The sequence below is a fragment of the Plasmodium knowlesi genome (genome assembly GCF_000006355.2).
Source record: "Plasmodium knowlesi strain H genome assembly, chromosome: 3".
In the NCBI taxonomy this organism is placed as follows: Eukaryota; Apicomplexa; class Aconoidasida; order Haemosporida; family Plasmodiidae; genus Plasmodium; species Plasmodium knowlesi.
In genome coordinates, this window is record NC_011904.2 from 42990 (window position 1) to 67741 (window position 24752).

At 36.5% G+C, this 24752-nt stretch overlaps 6 protein-coding genes across 6 annotated transcripts; 5 read left to right on the plus strand and 1 right to left on the minus strand.

Moving 5' to 3' along the window:
• Positions 1–178: 178 nt before the first annotated feature.
• Positions 179–1261, plus strand: PKNH_0301000 (pre-mRNA splicing factor, putative; the record flags this gene model as incomplete). Its single annotated transcript, XM_002260951.1, has 1 exon — positions 179–1261. One exon carries the CDS (start codon positions 179–181, stop codon positions 1259–1261), a length of 1083 nt encoding a protein of 360 aa, XP_002260987.1.
• Positions 1262–1821: 560 nt separating this feature from the next.
• On the minus strand, positions 1822–2912 carry PKNH_0301100 (conserved Plasmodium protein, unknown function; the record flags this gene model as incomplete). The annotated part of the gene is made up of 5 exons (XM_002260952.1): positions 1822–1890; positions 2054–2128; positions 2324–2389; positions 2508–2578; positions 2747–2912. 5 exons carry the CDS (start codon positions 2910–2912, stop codon positions 1822–1824), a joined length of 447 nt encoding a protein of 148 aa, XP_002260988.1.
• A 1765-nt stretch (positions 2913–4677) lies between these two features.
• Positions 4678–16206, plus strand: PKNH_0301200 (conserved Plasmodium protein, unknown function; the record flags this gene model as incomplete). The annotated part of the gene is made up of 3 exons (XM_039113798.1): positions 4678–9696; positions 9835–15288; positions 15673–16206. The coding sequence occupies 3 exons, from the start codon at positions 4678–4680 to the stop codon at positions 16204–16206; spliced, it is 11007 nt and encodes a 3668-aa protein (XP_038969414.1).
• A 1649-nt stretch (positions 16207–17855) lies between these two features.
• PKNH_0301300 (ubiquitin specific protease, putative) lies at positions 17856–19007 on the plus strand (the record flags this gene model as incomplete). The annotated part of the gene is made up of 1 exon (XM_002260954.1): positions 17856–19007. The coding sequence occupies one exon, from the start codon at positions 17856–17858 to the stop codon at positions 19005–19007; it is 1152 nt and encodes a 383-aa protein (XP_002260990.1).
• Positions 19008–20183: 1176 nt separating this feature from the next.
• PKNH_0301400 (RNA-binding protein, putative) lies at positions 20184–20411 on the plus strand (the record flags this gene model as incomplete). The annotated part of the gene is made up of 1 exon (XM_002260955.1): positions 20184–20411. One exon carries the CDS (start codon positions 20184–20186, stop codon positions 20409–20411), a length of 228 nt encoding a protein of 75 aa, XP_002260991.1.
• Positions 20412–21795: 1384 nt separating this feature from the next.
• On the plus strand, positions 21796–24444 carry PKNH_0301500 (conserved Plasmodium protein, unknown function; the record flags this gene model as incomplete). The annotated part of the gene is made up of 1 exon (XM_002260956.1): positions 21796–24444. The coding sequence occupies one exon, from the start codon at positions 21796–21798 to the stop codon at positions 24442–24444; it is 2649 nt and encodes an 882-aa protein (XP_002260992.1).
• Between the last annotated feature and the right edge of the window lie 308 nt (positions 24445–24752).

Genomic DNA, 24752 nt, shown 5'->3' on the forward strand with positions numbered 1-24752 from the left:
ACGCTGTCGTAATTTTTTCGATTAATCCGACCGACAATCTGAGGAGTGCCCATTTTAATCCACCAACACAACACAACCAACCTACCACCAACTCAACAACCAACACAACCAACACAACCAACATACAACCACTACACAACCACCGAAAGCACCGCTCACGAACAAGCCACTCACCACAATGGAGAACCTTTACAATGACATGGAAGAATATGGCAAGATATGCCAACTGTACACCGAGAAAAAACAAAAAAAGGAAAAAAAAGCGAACAACATTAATGATCTAGTAGATGAAGACATACTATGGATGTACGAAACGAAGGAAGAGAAGGAGGCCAAGGAACAGGAAGAATATTTATTGGGGAAAAGAATTGATATGCAAAAGTTAATCGAACAAGAGGATGAAGCCAAGAAGGAACTCGTAAAACAAAAAAATAATATAGACCATTTGAACAAAATCAGAGAAGATCCACTAACTATTATTAAAAAAATGGAATTTCAGAAGAAGAAAATGATGGATGAGCAAAAGAGACTCTTGCAGTTGCAGCGCGCTAGAGAAATTCCCGAAGCTAACGACATAAATAGACAAGTCGGCAAATCAGGCAGCAGCTCGTCAAGTGAAGAGGATTTCGTCCGATCAAGAGAAAAGGAGAAAGACAGGAAGAAAAGAAGGAGAGAAGAAAAAGAAATGGAAAAAAGACGAACGAAAAAAAGAAAAGAAAGGAAGGAAGAGAGTAAGGAAAGAAAGGAAGAAAGAAAAAGAGAAAAGAAACGAAAGGAAAAAAAAAAACATAAAAAGGAAAGGAAAGAAAGACAAGTCAAATCAGGCGCAAATTCCGAATCGGAAGTGGAAAGGAGAATGAGAAAATCGAGAAAGAGGGATCGCGGGAGAAGTGATGAATCAGCCAAGGAAAGACTTCGAGATGCATCTCGATATCGGAAAAGAAGAAGAGGGGAAAGCACTGAACGCGGAAGTGAAACTGATAGTGGATGTGACAGCGAAAGCGGCAGTGGTAGCGATCGTCATCGTCCCAGATTTACAAAGTCGAAAAAGAAAAGGGAAGAAAAAAGTGACAATGAATATAGCAGTGATAGTAGAAGTGACCTTCGCGATGGGCGCGGTAGGAAGGAAGAAAAGCAGCGACGAATGGAATGGGAACGCGAGAGGCGAGAACGATGGGAACGACCGCGAGGAATAGATGAATATAGAGACAGGAAAAGTGATAGCGAACGCCAAAGAAAAAGGTGGAGACAAGAGCGATAAGGAACCAAAACATCCAAACACGTATGAAAAAATAAAATAAAATTTATTGGAAAAAAAAATATAACGTACAATGTCTCGTCGAGCCGTTTTTTTTTTTTTTTTTTTGTGTATTTCAAAGCAAAATGATAACGCACATATAAAGGGACGAATGTGCTGAAAATTTTCCGAATTGAATGTAACCCATAGGAAAAAAGTTCTACAAAAAAGTGAAACACGCAGAAGTAGCGAAATTTGTAACATATTTTATAGAATGCAACGATTATGTTTATATATCTTTGGACGCATTTGCACCGCACATGGGGATGTACATATTAAAAAAACGCCATTAAATCAAACTAATTCAGAATGAAAAAGCATGCAGAACTGAATTCATCAACGGTGATAATACAAAATACAGGGTTCTTTAAATCACGCTGTTTGTACAAAAACCCCAAAAAATGTGCCTTCAACATTTCGGCAGCGTACGTCAGCACGTGTTCCAAATATATGAACTTTTTTCAAATTTTATATTTTTATTTTACAAAGGAATCAAGAAAATGCCTTCAAGAAAATGGCTTTGCTTAATTGGAATAACTGTTCGAATCCTCAACATAATAATCTCCTTCCTTTCTCATATTTTGTGTGTGAAACTGAGGGGGGAAATTAATAAAAGACATGTTAAAATTTTTTCAGTTACAATTAAGAGGAAAACTGCGCAAAATTAATACATATATATATATGTACTTATATGCATGGCCTAATTTGTTCTGTGGAGAGAGAGCTTTAAATGGAGGTGAAAAACCTCCCACCTACTTCTTCATATTTGTTTTCCTCCCAACATAGTGGCAATGGCTTCCCGCTTCGTTTACTTCTCCCCTGTGGTACTCCCTTTTAAGGAGGTGAAACGGAAATATAATTTTTTCACGGGGATATTTTCTCCCAATTCACGCGCACACACGTACTCATAAGTACACAACAACACGTGGTGACTACACGTGGATGAATGTACACATCTCCACACACGCCTTTGTCATATGTATCCTCCTTTGGGGCATTCTTTTGCCTATTTTTTTTTTTGTTTACTATTCTTATATCCTTCAACTTCAGGTAGGAAAAAAACTCACATAAATTATTCCCTATACTATTTATCTGCAAAAATGGAACGTAAGAGATGCGCATCGTATTTTCGACGTGCTCATTTTGCGAGGCTGCAATTAACTTTATTTTTATTTTATTTTATTTATTTTTTTTTTTTCGTTATTTTTACCTGTTCATCACTCAAATCTAAGGATATTTTCCTCGCTTGAGTCACAATTTCCCTTTTCAGCTCCTCCTTGTCTGCTTTGTCAACAAAAAAAACGCCAATTTTATTATGTATCGCAGGGAGGTGGGATATTTTTGGATGTTCCATTTCGTGGGTACACACAACTTCACATGCATAGACACACTCGCCCCTGCAGTGTCCGCATTTCTCTCATTTATTATTTTATTTTTTTTTTTTTTTACCTTTAAAATTAATGAAGTCGTTAATTTTAAGTCTTAGCTGCGACTCCTTTCTCCTGGGTGCCCACTTACAGCCGAACAAAAATGCAATTCTTTTTTTTAAAGCATAACTCTCAACAGGGTGAATGGAAAATAGGAAAAGCAATAATGCAATAACTCTTAATTCCATACTTCAGACAAAAGGGGCGAAATGTGACGGAAATAAGAAAAAAAGAAAAAGGCGCCTTCTTACAATACAGCCATATTATAGCAGTTTACATCACCGTTATACACAAGCTTAAATCAATATAACCAGTTCAGCCAGTTCCCCTGTAGAAAATACGTTTGCCTTGCAAACAGTTCAATTCTTCAAAAAAGGGAACTGCCTGAACTGGTTATACGTTTAGTTTCGCGAGTGTGGATACTGTTAGAGGGGGTGCCAGTACCACTAAGATCTCAAAAGTGTAATATACATATATATGGGTGCAGTCATATGGGTGCCTACGGGCCTCTATTGCGGCCATTCCTTGTCCCCATTCTTCACAGGAGTCCACATAGAAGTAGAGACAGAATGATGGGGAAAAAAAAAAAAAAAAAAAATTCACATGGAATATTATTTCCAATATGGAAGCATCTTTCTTATATACTCTTCCCTATGCTGCCACTGGTTCTGAAGCACAAAAATAGTGGTTCGCTAAAATTGGGGTTAAATAAGAAGTGAAATAAAAAGCACATGAAACAAAATAGTGAAGCACAACATTCCGAAAATGAAAAAAAAAAAAAAAAAAAAAAAATTCCAAAGAATGTTTGAATAAACAGGTACATATATATGTTACATATGTCCCACACGTACATTCGTACATCGCGCGAACACGTACGTGTTCATGTAAATGCTCACGCCGGCCACGCAAATCGCAGTTTAAGAAACCATTTCCTTGGCTTTTCTCGCGCGTGCCAGGGCATATCAACAGAAAAAAGAAAAAAAATAAAATAAAATAAGCTGAGAAAAAAAATCCGAAATGTACAGCACGCATGTATGGAAAAATGGATGGAAACATCCATTAGCTACTTATAACATTTCCGTGTTATGTTCCCATTTATGCCTTATATATATCAGTTTGTGTCCCATATAATGTGACATATATGTGGCAAGGCATGGACATATTTATATGGCCGCTCATGTGTCAACGCATCACACTAGATCTGCCACCACTTACGTAATGGCATATGCCCCTATTTTCCATTTTTTCCTCCTGTATTTACAAAGGGGACAGAACAAGGCCTCGTTAATTATCCCATGCGTAGTGCTCAACTAATAAAAACTTAATTTAAGAATGGGAATACCTCCCCATCGATAATTTTGAAACAATTTGAATATTTTTTTTCGAATTTTTTTTTGTTTACCCCCCTATTTCATCCGAAATTGTTGCATACAACCCATGTACCCTTTTTTTTAATTTTAAATTAGTTCAGCTAGTTTGATCCCCATTTGTAAGGGAAATTACCTCTTTGTTTTGTCATTTTGCGTTCATTTCGTGTCCACTTCGTGCCCATTTCGTGTCCACTTCGTGCCCATTTCGTGCCCATTTCGTGTCCATTTCGTTTATTTATTTTTTCTTTTCGCCACTCCTTCAATTCACCTAGTTTGTCAATCAATGAGAGGTACGCCGCACGCGGATGCCACATCAAAAGTCCCTTCCTTTTCTGCGCAAGCGTGTTTGTTTAGAGTAACTTCCCTTCTCCCATTGTGATTTTTTATTTCCCTTAACGTGATTTGTTTTTTTAAATTTTTCTAACTCCTTCCCATATATTTGTTTAAGACATGTTTATGTGCCTAACTAGTAGACAGCTTTTAATGTGCCACTGATTTCATCCCCTTATAGAACGAACATCGTAGCGTTCTGCAAATCGTCGACTTAATACTTTGCTATCCCCTCAAAAAAACAAACTACACAATGGATAGAATTTTGTTGAAATACATTTTTGATGAACTCTGCACGAGTTTCAACAAAAAGGAAAAAACCTCTTATAGTAAAAAAAAAGAGGACAGTGATAACAACCAGAATCATGTTAACTACTGCATAACACTGCAGGAGTTATTCGAAAATTTGGAGAAAAATAAAAACGTGCCCATGGATGTGTACATGAAGAGAGAAGTGTTCCGAGTTCTATACTACTCCAAAGATGTAATCATATCACGGGGGGAGAAGCTAACCGCTCCTGGGGACCATGAGAATTTGCGAACAGACAATTCCAGTGTCCACCTGGATCAATACAACAACAGTGTTGAACTTCCTCTGGAAGAAGGCCCCAATATCATCCTAAACACGGCCAGTCAATTCACTCTTTACATAAACAACATCTACATTTATAACAAGCACAATCTGTTTTACTACGAAAGAATCAAAGAGTGCAAAGAGAAAATATTGATTCTGTTGTACATTATTTCGGGAAAATACAACGGACTAATTCAAAGCTCCCTGGCCAAGTACCTCAACATGGATGTCAAAATGGTTCACTACCACTTAAAAGTATTATTTCAGTATTTGTTAATAAAAAAAATAAGCATCAACATAAACAATTTGGAGAAAACACTAGATTATAGCAATCACAACACCCATAATAGCAACAGCAACAACAATACCATAAAGTTGAACCCCTCTTACATCCTATATTTTAACATTTATTTTATATACAATTTGCTTCCCATATTTATAAAGAATATCCTATATTCTCAGAACGTCCTTTCGATAAATAAAATTATCCTGCACCTCCTAAACAAGTTCATTATAATACCACAGAAAATTCTCTCCCTAATATTTTTCAAACTTCTAATTGTGTATAATCCATACTATTATATACAAATTAAAAAGGCGCTGAAGATATTTAACTCCATTTTATCCCATCTAATTTGTAAAAAGAAAATAATAATGTGCAAAATTAAAATCCATTCATCGTACGAAAATTGCTATTTAAATTATGAAAATAAAGATAAAATAAATTACGACAATATTATTAACTTTCTAATTTTATTTTACTACAACTATGATTACCTCATCAAATTTATAAACAAATCTTGCTACTTGATGTGCGAAGATTATGTTCAGAAAATTGAATTCAAAAATGACTTCTTCAGGAGTAACGTTACCAAAGATTGTGCTTGGGATCAACTGGGGATACACCTAAGAAGGAGGAACAACTCCACCCAGTCGATACAGCATCCCCAAGAGCAGAATGTCGTCCTCCATGCGGCGTCTAGCCATTCGGAAGGTTACACGATACACGGAATTCCGTGCCTCCCAACAAACCATAATGCATCAATTGGGGATTCACTCCCAATGAACCACTTTCCATCGCGTGTCTGCCCAAACGAAGGTATCGTCGAGGCATCACCAAGCAGAGACATCAACTTGGGGGATGATGAAAATATCTTTATGAATGATAAAAACAGCAATTTGCAAATAAACGAGTTCAAAAACTACATGGATTTAAACATCCATCATAGACTTAACGACACAGATTATTACTCCAGCTCCCATAACGAGAAGGAAGAATCTAGTGAATCAGAATTTTCCTTTCTCTATGGAAATAAGAAAGATGAAAATTTGTTGAAACAAACCGAAGAAATTAACAAACCAATTGAGGATGGAAATAATAAGTCATCCTCCTCCTCCCAATCGTCTGCCTCTTCCACCTTGGACAGCGATTCGGATAACAGCACCTACACCAACCATTCTGCTAAGAATAAAAACTTGCTCCTGAACCACCTCTCACTGTACAACAAAATTAAGTACCTAATTATGAGTAAAGGGATAAAGGGAATGACAACCAAGGAAATATCACAGGTACTCCTCATGTCCATTAAAAAAACGAACACCTTCCTTAGCAAGCTGGTTCGAAATAAAGAAGTTGTAAAAATACCAGAAAGGAAGGATAAAAGCTTTATGTACCGATTTATTGACAATTACATTTATCAGTATGTGCAGAAGAGGCCACAGACCCTTCTCCACAAGGGTAATCAAACGTTGCAAGGTGTAGTAAAAAATGACGAAGTAGCTCCGGGAGAAAAAAAACATACAACGGGAGGGGAAATTATTGCACATGATCTATCAAAAAAAGGGAACAGAAATTTTCTTCCAATTGATCAAATGATGAACAGTTCACAAGACCAAAATAGTAGTGTCTTCCTGACGGATGACAATGCAGTAAGTATGAGCCAACCGATCGAAGAATTGAACAGGAACAATATCACGCATGAAAATTTTAGTCAGATACAATTTAACAAATTAAACGAATCTTTAAATGTGTTAAACTACATCAACACTGTCAACGAAATAGACATAAATGTGCTGACCTACATAATACCGAAGAAGAAGGATTCGGTGGACAATTTCGGAAACTATAAAGATTTTTTTGATCATTATGTGAAGAACTTCAAAACTTTTGAAGATAAGTATGATTTATACACGTGCAGTTTTCATTTCTTTTACTACTTAAAATTTGTTCTAAAACGGGACACCAGTAATTCCACCCCAAAATGCAGCAGTGCAAAGGAGAGTAAGCAGAATAGTCAGGGTGCCATTCATAAAGAATCGACAAACGATGAAATGCGCACAATGCACGAAGATGACCCAATCTTAAGTAAGGTGGACTCATCGGAAAAAGACATCAATTTTATTAAGTACTTCATGGAAGATACGACAAAATTAAAAAGTAACCTCTTTATTAAGAGACTCTTCATTTTTTGCCACTTCCTGCTAAGCTCCAAGGTGACCACTTTTCGTTATCTCCAAGATTTATTTATCACCATAGAGAACAATGGAAGGACAATTGATAGAAAATCAGTTCAAAGGCTTTTCAATTACTCCACCAAAATTAATGCCTTTTTTAAAAAGTACACCCTTCTTAACAGCAAAACGATTAAGTACTATTTCTACGATTCGAATGTCCTATCCGAAAAGCAGTCCAACGATTTGTATGCAAAAATTCAACAGGAGTATGCCATTTCGTCGTACAAGCATGCAAACATTAATGATAAAATGAACAAAGAGAAAACAGAATATTATAACATATCCAGTGGTAACATCATTAGTAAGAAATTTAAATACACCGTTAATATTTTCAACGAAAAATCGAAAAGTGCTACCGATTTTGCGCAGGGGGGGGGTATACCCACAAAAGATGATTCCGATGTAACTGCGCAGATGAATAGTAACAAGGTCAATGGTGCTTGTTTTTCTTCCAACCCGGAGAAGGCCATGCAAGAAGATTTTATCGATCTGACGAAGTATCCTGAAAATACTAACCTGATCGGTGTGACATCGCACAATTTTTCAGCTACATGTGAAGATCCCAATATATGTCACACCACACTCTGCAATGGAGAAGCAAATATAACTTCCACTAATAATAACCTCCATGGAACAAAAGACATATATGACCAAACATGTTCTAATCTCTCCGCCTCAATTCCGAATAGCACAATGATAAATTCATTCGCATCTGTGGAAGTAGGCAGCCGATGCATCAAAAGAAAAATTCTCACACCTTCAACACAGTCACTCAATAAAAGGGGCAAAATGGATCAGTTGCATCAAAGTTCTGGCCATCAAAACAAACTTGGCGATGGAGAAAATGGTGAAGTAACTCCATACCACTTTAATAAGTATGGCACAAATTCCACACTCAATAATGAAAACGAGATTTCCACAGGCAGACACCCCATAGCAGAATCACAAGGTAACAGTATTAGTGAACACCTCAGCCGAAACAACAACGATGCGGTAAGTTTAAACCGAAAAGGAACAGCCTGCAACGTGCTTTATATTGATATTCTAAACGAATCAGCCTTTAAGTGTAAGGAAAATCAAATTATTAGCAAAAATATAAAAACCAGCAATGTTTTTCAAAATTTTAAAAGCACGCAGGAATTCCCCTACAGCATAAACTACTTTAACGGGTACATCCTTTCAAAAATGACCCGATATAAATATTTTCACAAATGCTTAATAAGGATACTAAAGAGGAAGAAGAGGAAAAGAAAAGGGGCAAGAAAAAGGTACACTGCAAAAGAGACAAAAGAATATAACGCACAGACTGTACTCACTCCAAATCCTGATAACCCAAAAAAGAGGAAATTATCATATATACAAAAAATGAAAAGAAAAAATTCCCCCAAGAGGGCCCATAATGTAGCTTCCAAACGAAGGAGCAACACACTAACCGTGAAGGATATTTTGAAAAATCTCTACCTAGACGAATATTTAAAAATTATTAGCGTGGGATACAAACTCAATTACATCGAAAATTATCTCCTATATGAGAAACGAAAAAAGAGAATGAAAGATTTACCCCCAATCCTCTTCGAATTTTTAACGTCTTATTCTTCACTAAATTGTAACAAACAGCAAATGATCGAAAGATTTCTCCAAAACAAGAATGATTATTCTCACTTCCTCAATTCATCAATCAGCTCATTCGTAACAGAGGGGAAAAGAGCGACATGTGTGTCCTCCCCACCGCTTTACACAACCGAAGCGGAAACAAAAACACAGAGTGCCCCTAAGGGTCGTGTACAGAAAAACACGCCAGTCAAGGATAAACCGGATGAAAAAATAAATAGTAACCATTTGTGCCAGCACGACCTCAACGTTATAAAAAGTAGTGACAAAATATGCGTTTTCTTTTTCCTCTACAAGAAGTTAAAATTTCTGTGCAACATGAATTTAGTAAAACTTAAATTTAAAGACATGAATAAAAATCTTCCTCACACATTGAAACCAAGCGTTGGTTCAAATTCAAAAAATAGAGAACTCAATTTATCTTTCCTAGATTTAAAAAAAAATAATTTGCAAATTCTTATAAAGCAAAATGCTAGCATTAATTTGTTCGCGTCCAAAAAGGGTAAAAAGAAATTGCGCGTCTACAATATGCTTCGCTACAATCACTTCGAGGAATACTACTACAACATATATGTAAGTTTCCATTCGTGATCGTCCATACGGGTTTAGCTCGCACCTTTTTGTGTGCTATATTTTATTACATACACACACGAGTATAGGCCCATAAGGTAAACATTCGTCGCTCTTTTTTTTTTTTTTTTCCCCTCTCAGTTGACCGTCGAACGATTCAAAAAATTTCTCGTAGATGGGCACTTGCAAAAAAGCGCGAACGAAAGACTGACTCTACAAGATATTCTCAAGGACTCCAAAATTAAAAACAAAGGATTGAAATTTCTCCTGCTCCACAATGCATACACCAACCAATTATTCCTAACGAGGAAACTCAGAAACCTTTTCATAAGCTTAGTTAAAAAAGTGAAAAAAAAAAATATTGCAAATTCGAAGCTAGGCGAAAATTTAACAGCCTACAGGGAATACAACATATTTAGGCAATCATATAATGTATCTAGAGTTAACATTGAAAAATACTTTTCCATATTTTACGATTGGTACAGTAAAGAAGAAAATGGGGCTGCAATTATGACGCACAGGGACGTGTCCTTTGCATGCCCCTTCTGCAACAACGTATATTTCTTTAAGAACGATTTGCTCAGCCACATATCCAATGTACACAATGTGAATAGGAATTTTTCAGATCTCATTTCCTTCTTTTCAAATTCGAAGCAAATGATACATAAGAAGCTCAGCGATTTTTTGAAGATCAAAAATAGAATCAAAGGGAACTCGAGCGTCCTCTCGCCTAACAATTTCGATAGCCATTTTAATATTCTCAGTCTGATCAATGCATCTAAGGGAAGGAGTATCACAGGTATAGATGAATCCCATCCTATGCATTATATTGATCAAACCGACAAAATATGCAGACCCAAAATTGGAGTCCCCTGTGATGCATTTAAAAAACAGTTGGAGAAAGTACCACAAATCAAGCACCAAGGGAGAGCAGTCAATTCGTCTAAGGAGATTGACCTCATGGACCAAACATCTACGCACATGAAAAGAGAACATAAAGAAATTATTGCTATATGCGATGAGGCAGACGGTACACATAGTGGGAAATGTGGCGATATTCCCCTAAGCAGATGCAAAAAGGGCAACTGCAAAAATTTAAACAATTTCATAGAAAATGTAAAGGTAAAATATTCCATGAGAATAATCTACATTTATTTCGTAACTGTAATTGTGAAGTTAGCCATGTCTCAGAAATATTTGGAGAAAGCAAAAAAAAAAAAGGAACGTCAAAATGAGCAACTTTTTCTAGACAAACCGCATCAAAATGGAGAAAACGATTTCTCATCGGGGGGGGCATTACCCATCAATGATAATAACAAAATGGAAGGGAAGATACCACGTGATATTTCAAACGACAGTGAAGTTATCGGGATACGCTCCGCAGATGAACGAAAGGAATTTCATTGCAAGGAGAACAAATATAGGAAGGAACGAAGGAAAAAAGGGCGACTGTCCAGTAGGGTCAATAGTGTACACCCAAGTCGTTACCATAAAGGGAATAAATTGAAACACCGTGATAAGGAAAGAGTGGCATTAGTGTCCCCTTCGTCGGAAATGCCAAATGATCGCAACAATTTTGCTTCCATCCAACTGAGAAAATTCCATCTAATATACCATTTAAAAAATAGGACGAACTCGGAACCGTACAGAAAGAGCATATGGATTAAGGCAAACAATATGATGATCGGAAAATTCAAACAAAATGTTTGCATGTACATCCAGAAAAGGCTATTTCTCTATTTCAAAAAGAACATTGTTCACTATTTTTTCATTTTGTCGAATGAAAATTTGGCTAGATGTATTCTGAACTACTTTGAAACGCACATATACAACTCTACCTACACCAACATCAATTATTACTACGATAAGTACATAAAAAATATTTTCCACTTCAAATTTATTTCGCTTGTAAATTTGTTAAAAAATTTTATAATAAATTATGGGGATCACTATTCACTGTACAGGGAAATTACTAAACCGTTATATTTTCATAAAATGAAGGACATAAAAAATGCTCTCATATTTATAAAAAAAAAAAATTATCTCGTGGATACATCCTACGTCTTATCATACTACATTACCAATGACCTTGTGTGCGACGATGTGTATTCTTACCTTATTTATAAATGCATTTTTTACAAAAAGAAATTATCCCTATTTTTGAAGAAATGTTTTTTGGATAACGTTGTGGATATTATTTATCTCTATGGAGTTTACCACTCTAAGAAAAATTCGGAGAGCGTCCAAGCGGATTCGTTCCACAGAAAGGAAAGCATGCCAAATTGTCAATTAGGGGAATTGCTCGATCACATGGATACGGTATATGACGATGAAGATGGCATAAAAGGGAGGGGAGCGCATTTTGAGGATTTTACCAGTGGTGCAACAATGCAGAATGGTTACAAACATACCATGTTGAACGCTCAGACGAATGTATACCCTACGCTAAACAATTTCAGGAACCATACTTATGATCACAACGAATGTCCTATTTCTTCCCACGACACCTACGGCGTCATGCAAAATGATAATTTAACGAACGCAAGTTCTTATGAAGAATGCACAAAACACTACTTCCAGAGGAATCTAACAATTTTCGACTTAAATTACTATGTGCAAAAGTTCCTCAGGGGGGAGATGACCTTATGCGCGTGTAATAACTACATACTGGCAGATGAGGACGCCCAAGCTGGAGGTGACCCCATCGGGGGTGATCACATCGGGGGTGATCACATCGAAGGTGATAACTACGAGGAAGATAACCCCTACAATTTTGGCAACTTCGAGGAGGATCAGTATTCGGATGATCACTACGATGACGATCCCTATGAGGATAATCCCTATGGGGATCATTCGTACACCGAAGAGAGCGACTCCTCTCAGTATGGTCATCAACTGAGCGACACGGAAAAGGATACTTACCATCGAGGAAGTAAAAAGAAGCACAGACGGAGAAACTACGCACAAAAATCAAAACGGACCAAAAAAAAGAGAATGAACAATTCATCCTCTCATAGTTATGTAAGCAAAAGGGGAAGCGAAACAAACGATGTGGACTACCCAATCGGATATTCCAAAGAGGAAGAGAAAGCAATGAGTTACATGTCATCCAGTGCCAACAACTCAGATATATTTGACAACCTTTCAGATGATTTCGAAATTATCAAACTTTTGGAAAATGCAAATGATGGAAGAAAGAAAGCTCTCGGGGGAATAACCAAACATATAAAATGTCTAACGAAACACGTTAGTGAATATTTTCCAAATTATTACATCCTAAACGATTGTGAAAAGAAAAAAATAGAAAAAAGATTGTCCCGAATTTTCTCCAATAGTAAAGAGAAAAATTGTTCTAAATTGAATAACTCTCTTCGACAATTATACTATCACACTGATCAACAAAAAAATAGTCTCTTTACTTATTTTAAAAAATATTGTTTACACATGTATGAGAATCTCATCAGAGGTGCGATGCCAACGGGATTCTTTAAAAATGCCCTCCTAAATATTAATGATACCAATTGCGTTAACTTTTCAAAACTTTTCGCAGAATATGTACAACGAAATAACTTCCACAATAACGTTATTTATAGTAAGAACAAATTATTAATTTATAATGTTAGCAAAAAATCCTTCATCGATTTTGATTGTTATCCTCAGAATATTCACCTATATAACATCGCCTACATTTCGAATGCCCCTAAGAAAGTTGACACTTTCCTGGATATCCAAGTCACCAATCTGAAGAATAGCGTCTATTGGCTCGAAAGAGACACCAAGAAAGGTTCCAAAGTGCGGAACAAAGAAAGGAGTTCCCATTCCCTTCCTCTTGCTACGAACAAAGAACAACCATTCGAACAGATGTATAAACAGAAAGAATTAGAAGTTGCACCCACGAGTGGCTACCGTAAACAGGGGAAGGAAACACGCCCACAATCACCCCACCTGTATAACTCACGCAAAAACCCTTTTGTGAAAAAAGTGAATGTTAAAAAAGGAAAAAAAAAAAATGTAAACACTCTTAGGGAGTCATTCATCTTCGTTACACAAATTTTATATCATGTTTTCTACCTAAGCGATATGCTAAAATCATATGAAGAGAATGCAAACTGCGAGAGTGACACGTACGAAAGAAAAGAAATGAAAACTGCTCCATCTAGAAGGCCCAAAGAGATGTACAGAAACTTCGACAACGATAAATCTATGCATCATAGCGTAATAGAGAACTGTCCTGCCATCAGTGCAGATAGTGCAAAACATGGAAGTGATAACCCAAATGGGGAAATTGTCGAAGAGGACGAGGAGGAATGTCCACTTGATGACCGGCCGAGCGAAATGCCAATCGAACTTCCAACCGAATTGGCAAACGATAGCAACGAAGAGTGTCATAAACTTAACAAGTTCAAGAAGAACGAACTGAGAATCATAAAAATTGTCGGGCGATTTAACACTCAAAAAGCGAAGAAACGCAACATCTCACAGGAAGAAGGGGCTGCTCATATTGGGACACCCAATAAGGACAAAACAAATATGCAAGATAGCTCCTCCCTGTTTAACAAAATAATTCGCAAAATGATATTCATCCTTCTGTCTGTTAAGAAAAAAAAGAAAGAAGGGCGTTTTATTGATAGCTTAAAAAAAATGTATTTACAGGAATTCTTAAAAAATACAACTTATAGGAAATATATACAAGTAAAAAAGGAATACGATTTTATTCTTTTCCTCTTACACAAATTAAACCTTATAAATATATTCCCACTCATGAATACGCATAAGGTATTTTTACCGCAATATCATAGCGAGAATAATGCGTGCAAAAGGAAAAATATCTTTTATGAACATAACTTGAAGTACCCCTTTTTGAATATGATAAATTTCCACTTGGCTAATTTCAAATTGGAGTTTAAGAAGACCACAGAGAGAGACATAAAGATGTTCCAGATGTTCCTACTGCAGAAGGGAGTACTCCCAAAGGGCGCATTGATAAGCAGCCAAAAGAAAGACGCAAACACCGTGGACGAAAAATACGTGGGCAAGAAAAATGTTGAAGAAAAAGTCGTTTACAACGAGAAAAAATTAGTCTATACTGATTACATATACATAAATTACATAAATAACAACACGCTCAGGAAACCGAATTTCATTCCAAGACTAATTCTGTTGTACAACCTCCCATGCCACATCATAATTCATGATTATTTTTTCCTCTATCTGTTGGAATATTTCTGTAAAATGAAAGAATCCCTTGAAGAAGAAACGCAAAACGGATTTAAAGAGAACCATATTTATCGCACCAAACTGGGAGATAAACTGCTTTACCTTATGGAGAATAAATCTTACCCCCGCGTTATAAGATATATAAAAGGGATTATTAACAAGGCGTGTAAATATTTTGAGTATATGCTCTTTTCATATAAACGGAAAAATGATTCCTCACCTTGCAAAATCGCTACACTTTACTACTTTAATGATGACTACATAAATGTAAATAGCTTTACCTATATGAATGGAAGTATCAACGTGAAATTTATTTTTTTTTATATCTTAAAAGTATTCTTTTACCTCAAGGCAAATCCGTTTTCCTCCATCTTTGACGTAAGGAAAGAGTGACACGAGGAACTGGACACATATTTCAGGGGGTGTAAAAGAAAAAAAGAAAAGAGCCTTATTTTCTGTCTATGAACCTCGCCCCCCCCCCATGTCTGCTGCATGTTTAGTTAACAACTGTCCATTTCGTGAAGATGCTAAACCGCGCAGTAATCTATTCAACATAAAAATGTTCCTTCTCCCTTTTATGACTCCACTTTGCACACACACACACACCCAAAACGAATGGCCCACTTTTTCACATGGCTGTACCTCTCCCAAACGTGCAAAAGCAAAAGACGCACCTTGATGCTTATAGCGTCATCTTTTGTACATCCTAACTAGCTAATTTCACATTTTCCAATTTTGCACACATTCTTCCATCCCTCACAGATATACAAGAGTATCGAAATTATGAGTTTCTGCGATCTGAACTTCCTCCTAAGAGGCATGTGTCAGGACAAGTTCATTTCCTTCAAACTGATGTACATATCGAAGAGGAGCGAAATGTACAAGCTAAAGAAAAATTACAAAATTGTTAACCACTTCAACAATTTGGTACTAAACGGAAAAAATAAGAAGAAAAAAAATAGAGCATCATCATCCGCCCCAGTGAAGAAGAAGACCTGCTACATATTTGGTAACAACACAAGCTCTGGTGAGGAACCTTCCACTGATGATAACATTTTGAAGAAAGGAAAAAAAAGAAAAAACGGAATAGACCAAGTAAACTGCACGAATTCGACAACACATGAATGGACAAGCTGCACCGACGACGCCAACTTCACTCTCAAAAGTGAACGATACTATGTCCCTTCCAATTACAACGCATTTCTTGAAAAAATGATGTACAAAAAAGTGAAGCTTTATTACGTGGCGGATGAGGAGGTCATTTTTGAAAAATACGCCGGTACCTTATGGGGCTGATGTGTGTGAGGAAGGGGTGTCACTTGGGGGGAAATGCGTTTGTAATTACGCGCACACGAAAGTCTACATGTTTATGTTTGTTCATGTGTGTGCTCTGTTTGCGTACTATAATGTTTTTATCGTATGTCTGCTTATATATCCGCTATCACTGTGCTCACACACTCCTGTCATCGTACCATTTTCCTCTGCTTATAAAATGTGTGTATTTGAAATGACGTAACAGTAACTTTTTCGTGCACATTTTGACATTATGTTTTGCTTATTTGTTTCGTCCTTTATCCCCCCACCCCCGGGCGTATAATCATATTCGTACGGAAAAAGGATGTAACGATGAACGGGCGTTCGTATAGCACGCGTAAAGGGGGAAAGGCGAACAATGCTGTGCTGTCCCCGTCTATATATATATATATATATATATATATTTTTATTTATTTATTTTTTTTCCTTTTTTCCCTCATCATGCGTAATGCAACACCCCCCACACATTGCCTCCACCACCATCGTCAAAACCTATTTTTTTGTTAAACATAAACCATGTGCACAGTCCTCTTTTACCAATTTAATAATCCTGAAATGAACCATCCTGTTGTGCACAACAAATTAAGAAGACGCCATTACGGCTGAAAAAAAAAAAAAAAAAAAAAAAAAAAAAAAAAAAAAAAAACATGTTAGCAGAGATTTTTCCAGCTAATGATGCTTCACTACATAAATGTAACGTCATGCTACGCTATGCAAATTTTTAGTGTTTCCTTATCCCATACCGTTATTTTATTTAATTTTTTTTTTTTTTCCTTTTCAAACGATTATTTTTTCCCGACTGTTTCCTCTCACTTCACCCATCCTGACAGCATACATGCGAGAAAAATGCATGTTGCATATATATATATATACGAACAAACGCAAAAGTACGCATGTGTATGTATGCATGCATAGAAGCGCAAATGCATACTTAAATATCAGCGTGCATATACAGTGTACTTATTGACCACATTAAACACATAAATTTAAATTCATTGCCATTCCTGCTAAACAGCACGTTTCGCATTCGATTGGATTGCAACATATGTGTTTATCAATTTCTGTCCCCCCCCCCCTTTTTTTTTTTTTTTTTTTTTCTGGTTCACATTGAGATAATTCCTAATTCGCTGTCGACGTGGTTGAAAAAAGAAAAAAGAAAAAAGCGTCAAGTAGAAGTGGAAGGGATTGGAACATGCTTTTTTTTTTTTTTTTTTTTTTTTCATTCGTCCATCTTCTCTTTCTTCGAACTACAGAACAGGCAACTTTAACGGGTAACCTCCAACGTGCAGACGAGAAGGCTAACCGATCCTGCTCCCTTACTACTGCGAAGAGGAGGCACAAAAAAAGAATCACAACATCGGATGTGATAAAGGAAAACAATGAAATTCTTCGCAGTTGCCACCATAACTTCTGCACAATTAGGAAAGAGATAAATATTTATTTGTTCGAGGAACTGCCAGATGGACGCACTTAATGCAGACATGAAGAGTTACCCGTACAAGTAGGCATATTCGCATAACTACACAAGTGAATTTTTAAGTTTCCTCCCCCTCCGTGAAGGTAACTTCATCACTCTGTGGAAGACACATTTTACCAAGCACCTCACAGAACTCCCCCCAAAATGAGACAAGATGAACCTAGCTGAACACAAACTGCGTGATTTATTCTACGCGAAGAATTACAAATATTACGCCAAGTATGATAACTGCGGAAATTTCCAAAGGAGACACACGTCCTTCCAGAACAATGGAAATGTGTGCTACTGCAACGCCTCCCTCCAACTGTTACTCTCCATCAAACCGCTCTGCATATACCTGCTAAGCAAGTTTGAAAAAATATACGGAAGAACGAAATCAAAATCAAAATATAAGGGAGATATACTCAAGGCACTCTTTTACATTATTGAGGAAACGTACAAAGTTGAAAAAGGGTATTTATGCACAGACAAACATATTAATCTTTTAAAAAAAATGAAAAAATATAATTCCAACATAGTGATCAATGCACAAAATGACGCACACGAATTCTTGTTAATGCTACTCAACTATATAAACGTTGAGTGCAACCGAGATTCTAATTTCCCACCAAATTTTGAAATCATTCTCGACGATAAAGATAAGAAAGAAAAGGCATCAGAAAAATACTGGGCAAAATATTTATTTAAGGATAACAGCATAATAACAGATCTTTTGGGGTTCCAAAATATCTCTAGCATAACCTGCACACATTGTGGACATACAAGATACAGTTTTGAATTTTGCCTAGACTTAGGGTTAGAGTTCCAAAGCGAACATGTACAAAGTACATCACTAATTGATTTATTAAGGAGTAATATCATGAAGAGCGATGATTTTTGCCACTTATTTTGCCCTATCTGTAAATCCAAACAAAATAGTTCCATTAAAAAAGGCCTCTACAGAATGCCCAATTTGTATATGATTATTTATATCAAACGATTTAAGTGGAGTTATGAGTGCACCAATTATTTCAAAAGTAGAGTGAAAAAAATTGACACAACAGTTTTACTTCCATGGGATGGATTAATTGATTTTACTTCCTTTGCTTACATGTCCAATCATGAGTCTTTATCAAACTCAAAATATCTCATCGAGAGCTTTATTTGCCACAGCGGTAATAGTTACAATGGTCACTACACAGCCGTCGTTAAGCATACCGATGGGTTCTACAAATGCAATGATGAAAAAATGAAAAAACTCACTAACCCCTTTAATCCTGAAAATATTAGCGACATTTATCTGCTCCTACTTAGAAGGGTTACCTAACAGGAGGGTGCATACAAATGGAAAGGTACACACAGATCTGAATATAATGTTCCACATGTTTTCAAAAAAACTGTACATGACATCAGTTATGGTCTCCTTACAGAGGAAAAAAAAAAAAAAAAAAAAAAAAAATAGATCGATTCATAAACTATGTAAGTGCATTAGGATCTATTCTATATTTTACATGTCGCTATGAGCACACTATAATACGCCGATTGCACCGCCCCCTAATGCACATCATGAAGATTCACATGGGAAGAGTAACTCACCTAGTCAGTTAATAATATATCCCGTCCTGCACATCACCTGGAGACATAAACACAAATTGGATAACGATCGCACCCACTTTCTTCCTCCAATCTGTCTATCTGCACATATGGACGTCCATTTTACCAAGGGAGATAGCATAAACATCTCACAGGCCATTTTTTGACACCTCGATTATTTTCCATCTTGACAAGTGTTTACTTTAGGACGAACCGACAGATGCATTTTTTTTTTTTTATTTCCTTTCAATATTTATATTTCCTTCATGAATGAGAGAGGGAAAAAAAAAAAAAAAAAGGAGAAATTTAAAGCACCTCTCCAAAAGTAGCACGTTTTTTTTGTGTTTTTTCAAAGTGCTACTAAAATGTGTCTCCCCTCATTTTTTTTACAAAACGGAGTCGTAACGAAAAGGAGGATACGCAAAAAACGTTTCCACTTCGCCAGAAATAATTAGCAGCGGTGTGTCCCCATATGTTCATTTATTTGCTCATTTATTTGCTCATTTATTTGATCATCTATTTGCTCATTTATTTACTCATTCGTTTGCTCATTTGTTCGCTCGCTTGTTTGTTTGTCTGCCCGATCTCTTGTTTTCACCTCGTTTGATTTCCCCCCCTACATCTTTCACCAACTTTCTTCAATTTTGCAAAAAACGACAATTCAAACCTGTGAGCGAGAACAAAATGGAGCATTCTAAAAAATTCACATATAACCAACCTAAATGAAAGAAAAAAATAGGAACAGTTTAACGTGCCTATCTTCCCTTCCACTAAAAAAGAATAATGGCCAAAAATATAATTTGAGGGGGGGGATCCCTTCCACGACGATTTGCTTCAGCGGATGTGTACATCCCAATAAGGGGAAACCAAAAAACCGAAAAACCGAAAAACTGGAAACAAATTAAGCAGAATGAACAAATTAAGCAGAATGAACAAATTAAGCAGAATGAACAAATTAAGCAGAATGAACAAATTAAGCAGAATGAACAAATTAGGCAGAATGAACAAATTAAGCAGAATAAACAAATTAAACAAAATAAACAAATTAAGCAGAATAAACAAATTAAGCAGAATAAACAAATTAAACGAAGTGGGGGTCCAGCACCCCACAAATTACAGCTGTAACCAAGTTGTCTAGACCTTATTCTATTCATCCACCACTTCCTCTATTTCTGCAAGATCGCTTTATTTGTTAATCAGACACAGCACCAGGCGGTAGGATCATCTACACTGGGGCGCGATCCTCTCACTCAGCAGCTAAACTTGCACTGAGACATATCTCCCCCGTTCCAGTCCAAGACTCCACGCACAGCTGAATTGGGGGAGGACGTGCTAAAAAAAGGAAAAAGAGAAAATATCTACATGACTAAATAATCCATATTTTAGAATTTTATCCAAATGTGAAAAAAAAAAAAAAAAAATTAGCACACCCAGCAGTAGTACCAATGAAATACGCACCACATATATAGCACATCTACCAAAGATTTCTTATAAAAATAAATGAATGCACATTTTTTTTATTCATAAAATATGTCGTCCCGTCGCGACCCCCTCGATGTGCACACTTAAATTGATTACCTTCCCCTGTGCTTATTCGGGAAAACTAACCTTCTGCATTTTATTTCTCTACCTAGTAGTTGGCCCAGCGAGGACAACATGAATAAACATTCCGGCTTGAAGAAACACAGTGGGGGTCTAAAATTTTTTCTTTATTAATAACGTTAAGCATTTTTAAAAATTGATAAAAACTCCCATTTGTGCATTATCTATATTTTAATACACATTTCTGTGTTAATAAGTCTATGCATTTTTTTTTTCTTTTTTATCTTAAAAGTGGAATAAATTATTTTTTTCGGAGACTTTCCCTTTTTTTTCGAACTCCTAAAAACGTGTGTGTTCTCCGAAATTTCATAAATAACATTTTATTAGAAAAATAAAAATAAAAATACGAAGAATGGAACTTTTGACATCCCCACCCTTTATACACATTCTAATAACGGTCCTTGACAAGACTACCTTTCGAATGACACTCTACATTTCCCCCTCTTGACTGCATTGTAGAAGCATAAATCGAATCACTCTCCATGCTATGTTGTAGTTCTTCACATTTCACGTTGGCCCAAATTGACCATCCCCATCCTGCCTTTACATCCTTGCACACAAATTAGTAAATAATTTTTGTACACTGGGGATGTACACACATACATACACACACATACGCCTCATCAGACAAGCACCTCCCAATTTTTGAACAAGAAAAACATCTCAACGTCAAAAAAAAAAAAAAAAAGGAATGACCTAATTATATAAACCTATACATAGGCATGTACAGCGCATACATGCAACGAGTCGATCTTACATTTACACCCTTCCCCCCGAACAGTATCAGCTTCTCCAATTATAGTACCAACCAAAGTCCCAACCCCAGTTGTGGTAATTCGTAATGACATTGAGTAGAATAAGCTAATTGCTATGTTGGATACTCGAAAGGTGCACTTTCCTCAGGAAATAAACAACACAAGATGAAAAAGAGGAAGTGCCACTTTCGACAACAAAGTGAAGGAATAGACAAGAGAGAAAAAAAATTGAGAAACAGAAACAAATTAGTTCAAAACCGCAGAGGCGATAAACACTGTGAACGCGCGAATGACGCGGGGATCCACCAAACAAAGGAACATTATCAACATTACCACAATTTCCAATGCGTCGAGAAAAGCAAAACTTATGGGAAGGAATCAGGAGGAAGTGAACTCCTAGTCAACCGAAGCAGGTACAAGGAAACGGAGGCAGATATTTTTGAACACTCACCAAACAACAGTAGTAGAGACTCCTCTGAAACTTCCAAAATTCTCGAGTCGAACGGATCTGAGATATATGAAAGCACAAGCGAGTTCGACCTGCAGAGCACTACATCGAATAACACCATCAGCGACCTAAGTGCACACACAGACGAAAGTTACAACCAGGATGACAGATTAGTTCAAATATTTGAGCGCATCGATTATACAGGTAGTGTCTATTCAGGGGGAAATGAACACTTGCACAGAAATTTGGCCCTCTTGGAAACGTTCAATCTTCATAACCAGTTTGAAGATGAGGAGGATGCGGAGAGAACCCTCCCAGGAAGTGCACTTAATTGGACCTGTAGCCACGTTCCTAACAGAAATATTAATCAGAATGATAATGAAAATGTTAATCCGCATGGTGATTCAGTTGATGCTCACGTCGCTAACCACGCGATCAAGTGTGACAGACCCACCAAAGCATCACAGGGCATAGAAAAAGTGATCGCGGAAAACTTCTTGTCCAAAAAAATGCTCATCATACTGCCCTTCTTTAAGAAACGTATCTTCATAGAAGCCATATGGGAATACTTCCAGTCAAATAAAGTGAAGGAAGAAACGGAGGGGGATAACCTGAAAGTTCAGTGCTTCGAAACTTTCTGTAAAATCCGAGAATGTGCTACACCCTGTACTGATGGTCCTACAGATGGGAACTACCCGAATGATGAATTAATCAAAAATTACTTTTTTAACAAACTAAATAAAAACCAATACGATATAAAAATAAAAATGGATTATTACGAAGTCGAGTTTTTTTTCATTTTCTTTTTGACTTATTTTCGCTTTTCTCTATACCTAGCTGGGTTTATAAATTCATCTTTTTTGTATCACTCGAACGAAGTCCACTTCATCATCTTTGTCCTGAACAGGTATCATTACTTTGTGGACCATATGTACGTTAATGATAATTCTTTGCCTTTCACTCCTAATGAGGTGCAAGACATTATGTGCACCTACAAGAAGTGCATTATCTCCCTTTTAGATTATCTCGACACTTTTTACCCGTTTCTGTTGCTCATAAGTGATGTTATCCAGGAGGTTCATACGAAATTTAAAAAAATTGCACACAAGGTGAAGCAGCTTGAGCACGTTCTGGAGAAAGCAGACCCCACTGACAGAACCCACCCGAGTAATAATATCGACCCTAATATTATGACCCCACAAACTATCAAAAAAATCAACGCTGTTAAAAAAATTAGCAAAATAAAGAGAAACTTCTTCAAACGGAATGGTGATGCTTTTGCTATGCTGATTAGAGCACGCCTTGGCAGTTATTGGATTGATAGGGGTGAAACTTGCGTAAGTACTGTCATCTTAGATGAGCCGTTTCCAGACAACGACAATTCGAGTGGCCACTCCCTGTATGGTGAAAATTTGGACGAGCAGATCGTCCAAATGATTCGCAACACCAGATCTAACATGTTGGTAAAGCATACCATCTTCCGCACGGTGGTGAAGCTAAACCAAATTCTGAACTCCCTCGAAATGGCTATCACCCTCGCAGATGCAAACGAAACATGCGCACAACATATCATATCCATGTCTACGCTACTCACACTCAAAGCCTTAAAAGAAATGAAAAAAAAAGACAAGTGGATTAAACTCCTAAAGCATAATTATTTCTATATAGAAAAAAGTTACTACTACTTTAAAGAATTACATGAAAAAAAAATCATCTACTATCAAATACAAAATTTGTTCCGGTCCATTCTAAATATTAAAATAAATGTCGTGTACAATCCCTTCATACATTACTTCTCCATTGAAGATGTTAAAAATGAAAATGCACACACTATCTTTGACTACATAAAGGACATGCGCCAGAAAAATTACTTAGTAACTCTCTTCGTGTTCAATAGGTTAATTTACAAGCTACAATTTGATGTTGCTACGTATGGGCTCCTTTTCTCAATTTATAGCTCCTTGAAATTTCTATTTTTCGAAAAATCGTCCATTCATTTAATAACAAAAAATAAAATCATGAAAAATAAATTTATGTACCTATTCAACGATATCATAAGTTCTGGAAATTTTAAAACGTATGAACATATCCCTGATCCTTCCAGAAATATTATAAAGGACACATTTTTTTTTCAAGAAAATTCAATTGTCACGACTGTACTGTCAACTGCCATGAGGGAAGTAACTCGGATGAGATTCACTGGACAGATTGTCACGAATGCTTCTCTTTTTTATCGCTATAAGAGATTGCTAAATTATGAGGTACGCAGACAGATCCTAATGAACGATGCTATTCACATGCTTGAACGAAACTATGTGATCCGTGAAATTGAAAAAAATTTAGGGCAAATGGAAAATAAACTCTAACTCCATAACACTGCCATGCAACTTCAGGATGTACTACCACTACGATTATTACTGTCCAAAAAAAGGTTCTTCAAGGAAGGATGCCCAAGAGGAATCTACCCATTGGGGATGAAATTAAGTGTTCCTCCAACCTCTTTTTTTTTTTTTTTTTTTTTTTTTTCACCATCTTGACAAACATGTCAAATGGTGTGGAGTACTAAATGAACAACTTGGCCGATTCATCAGAAATAGAAAAAAATACCAAAAGTTTGCTTCATTATAACAACGATGTAACGAATGGTCGACCTTCGATAGCTATAAGAATGCCC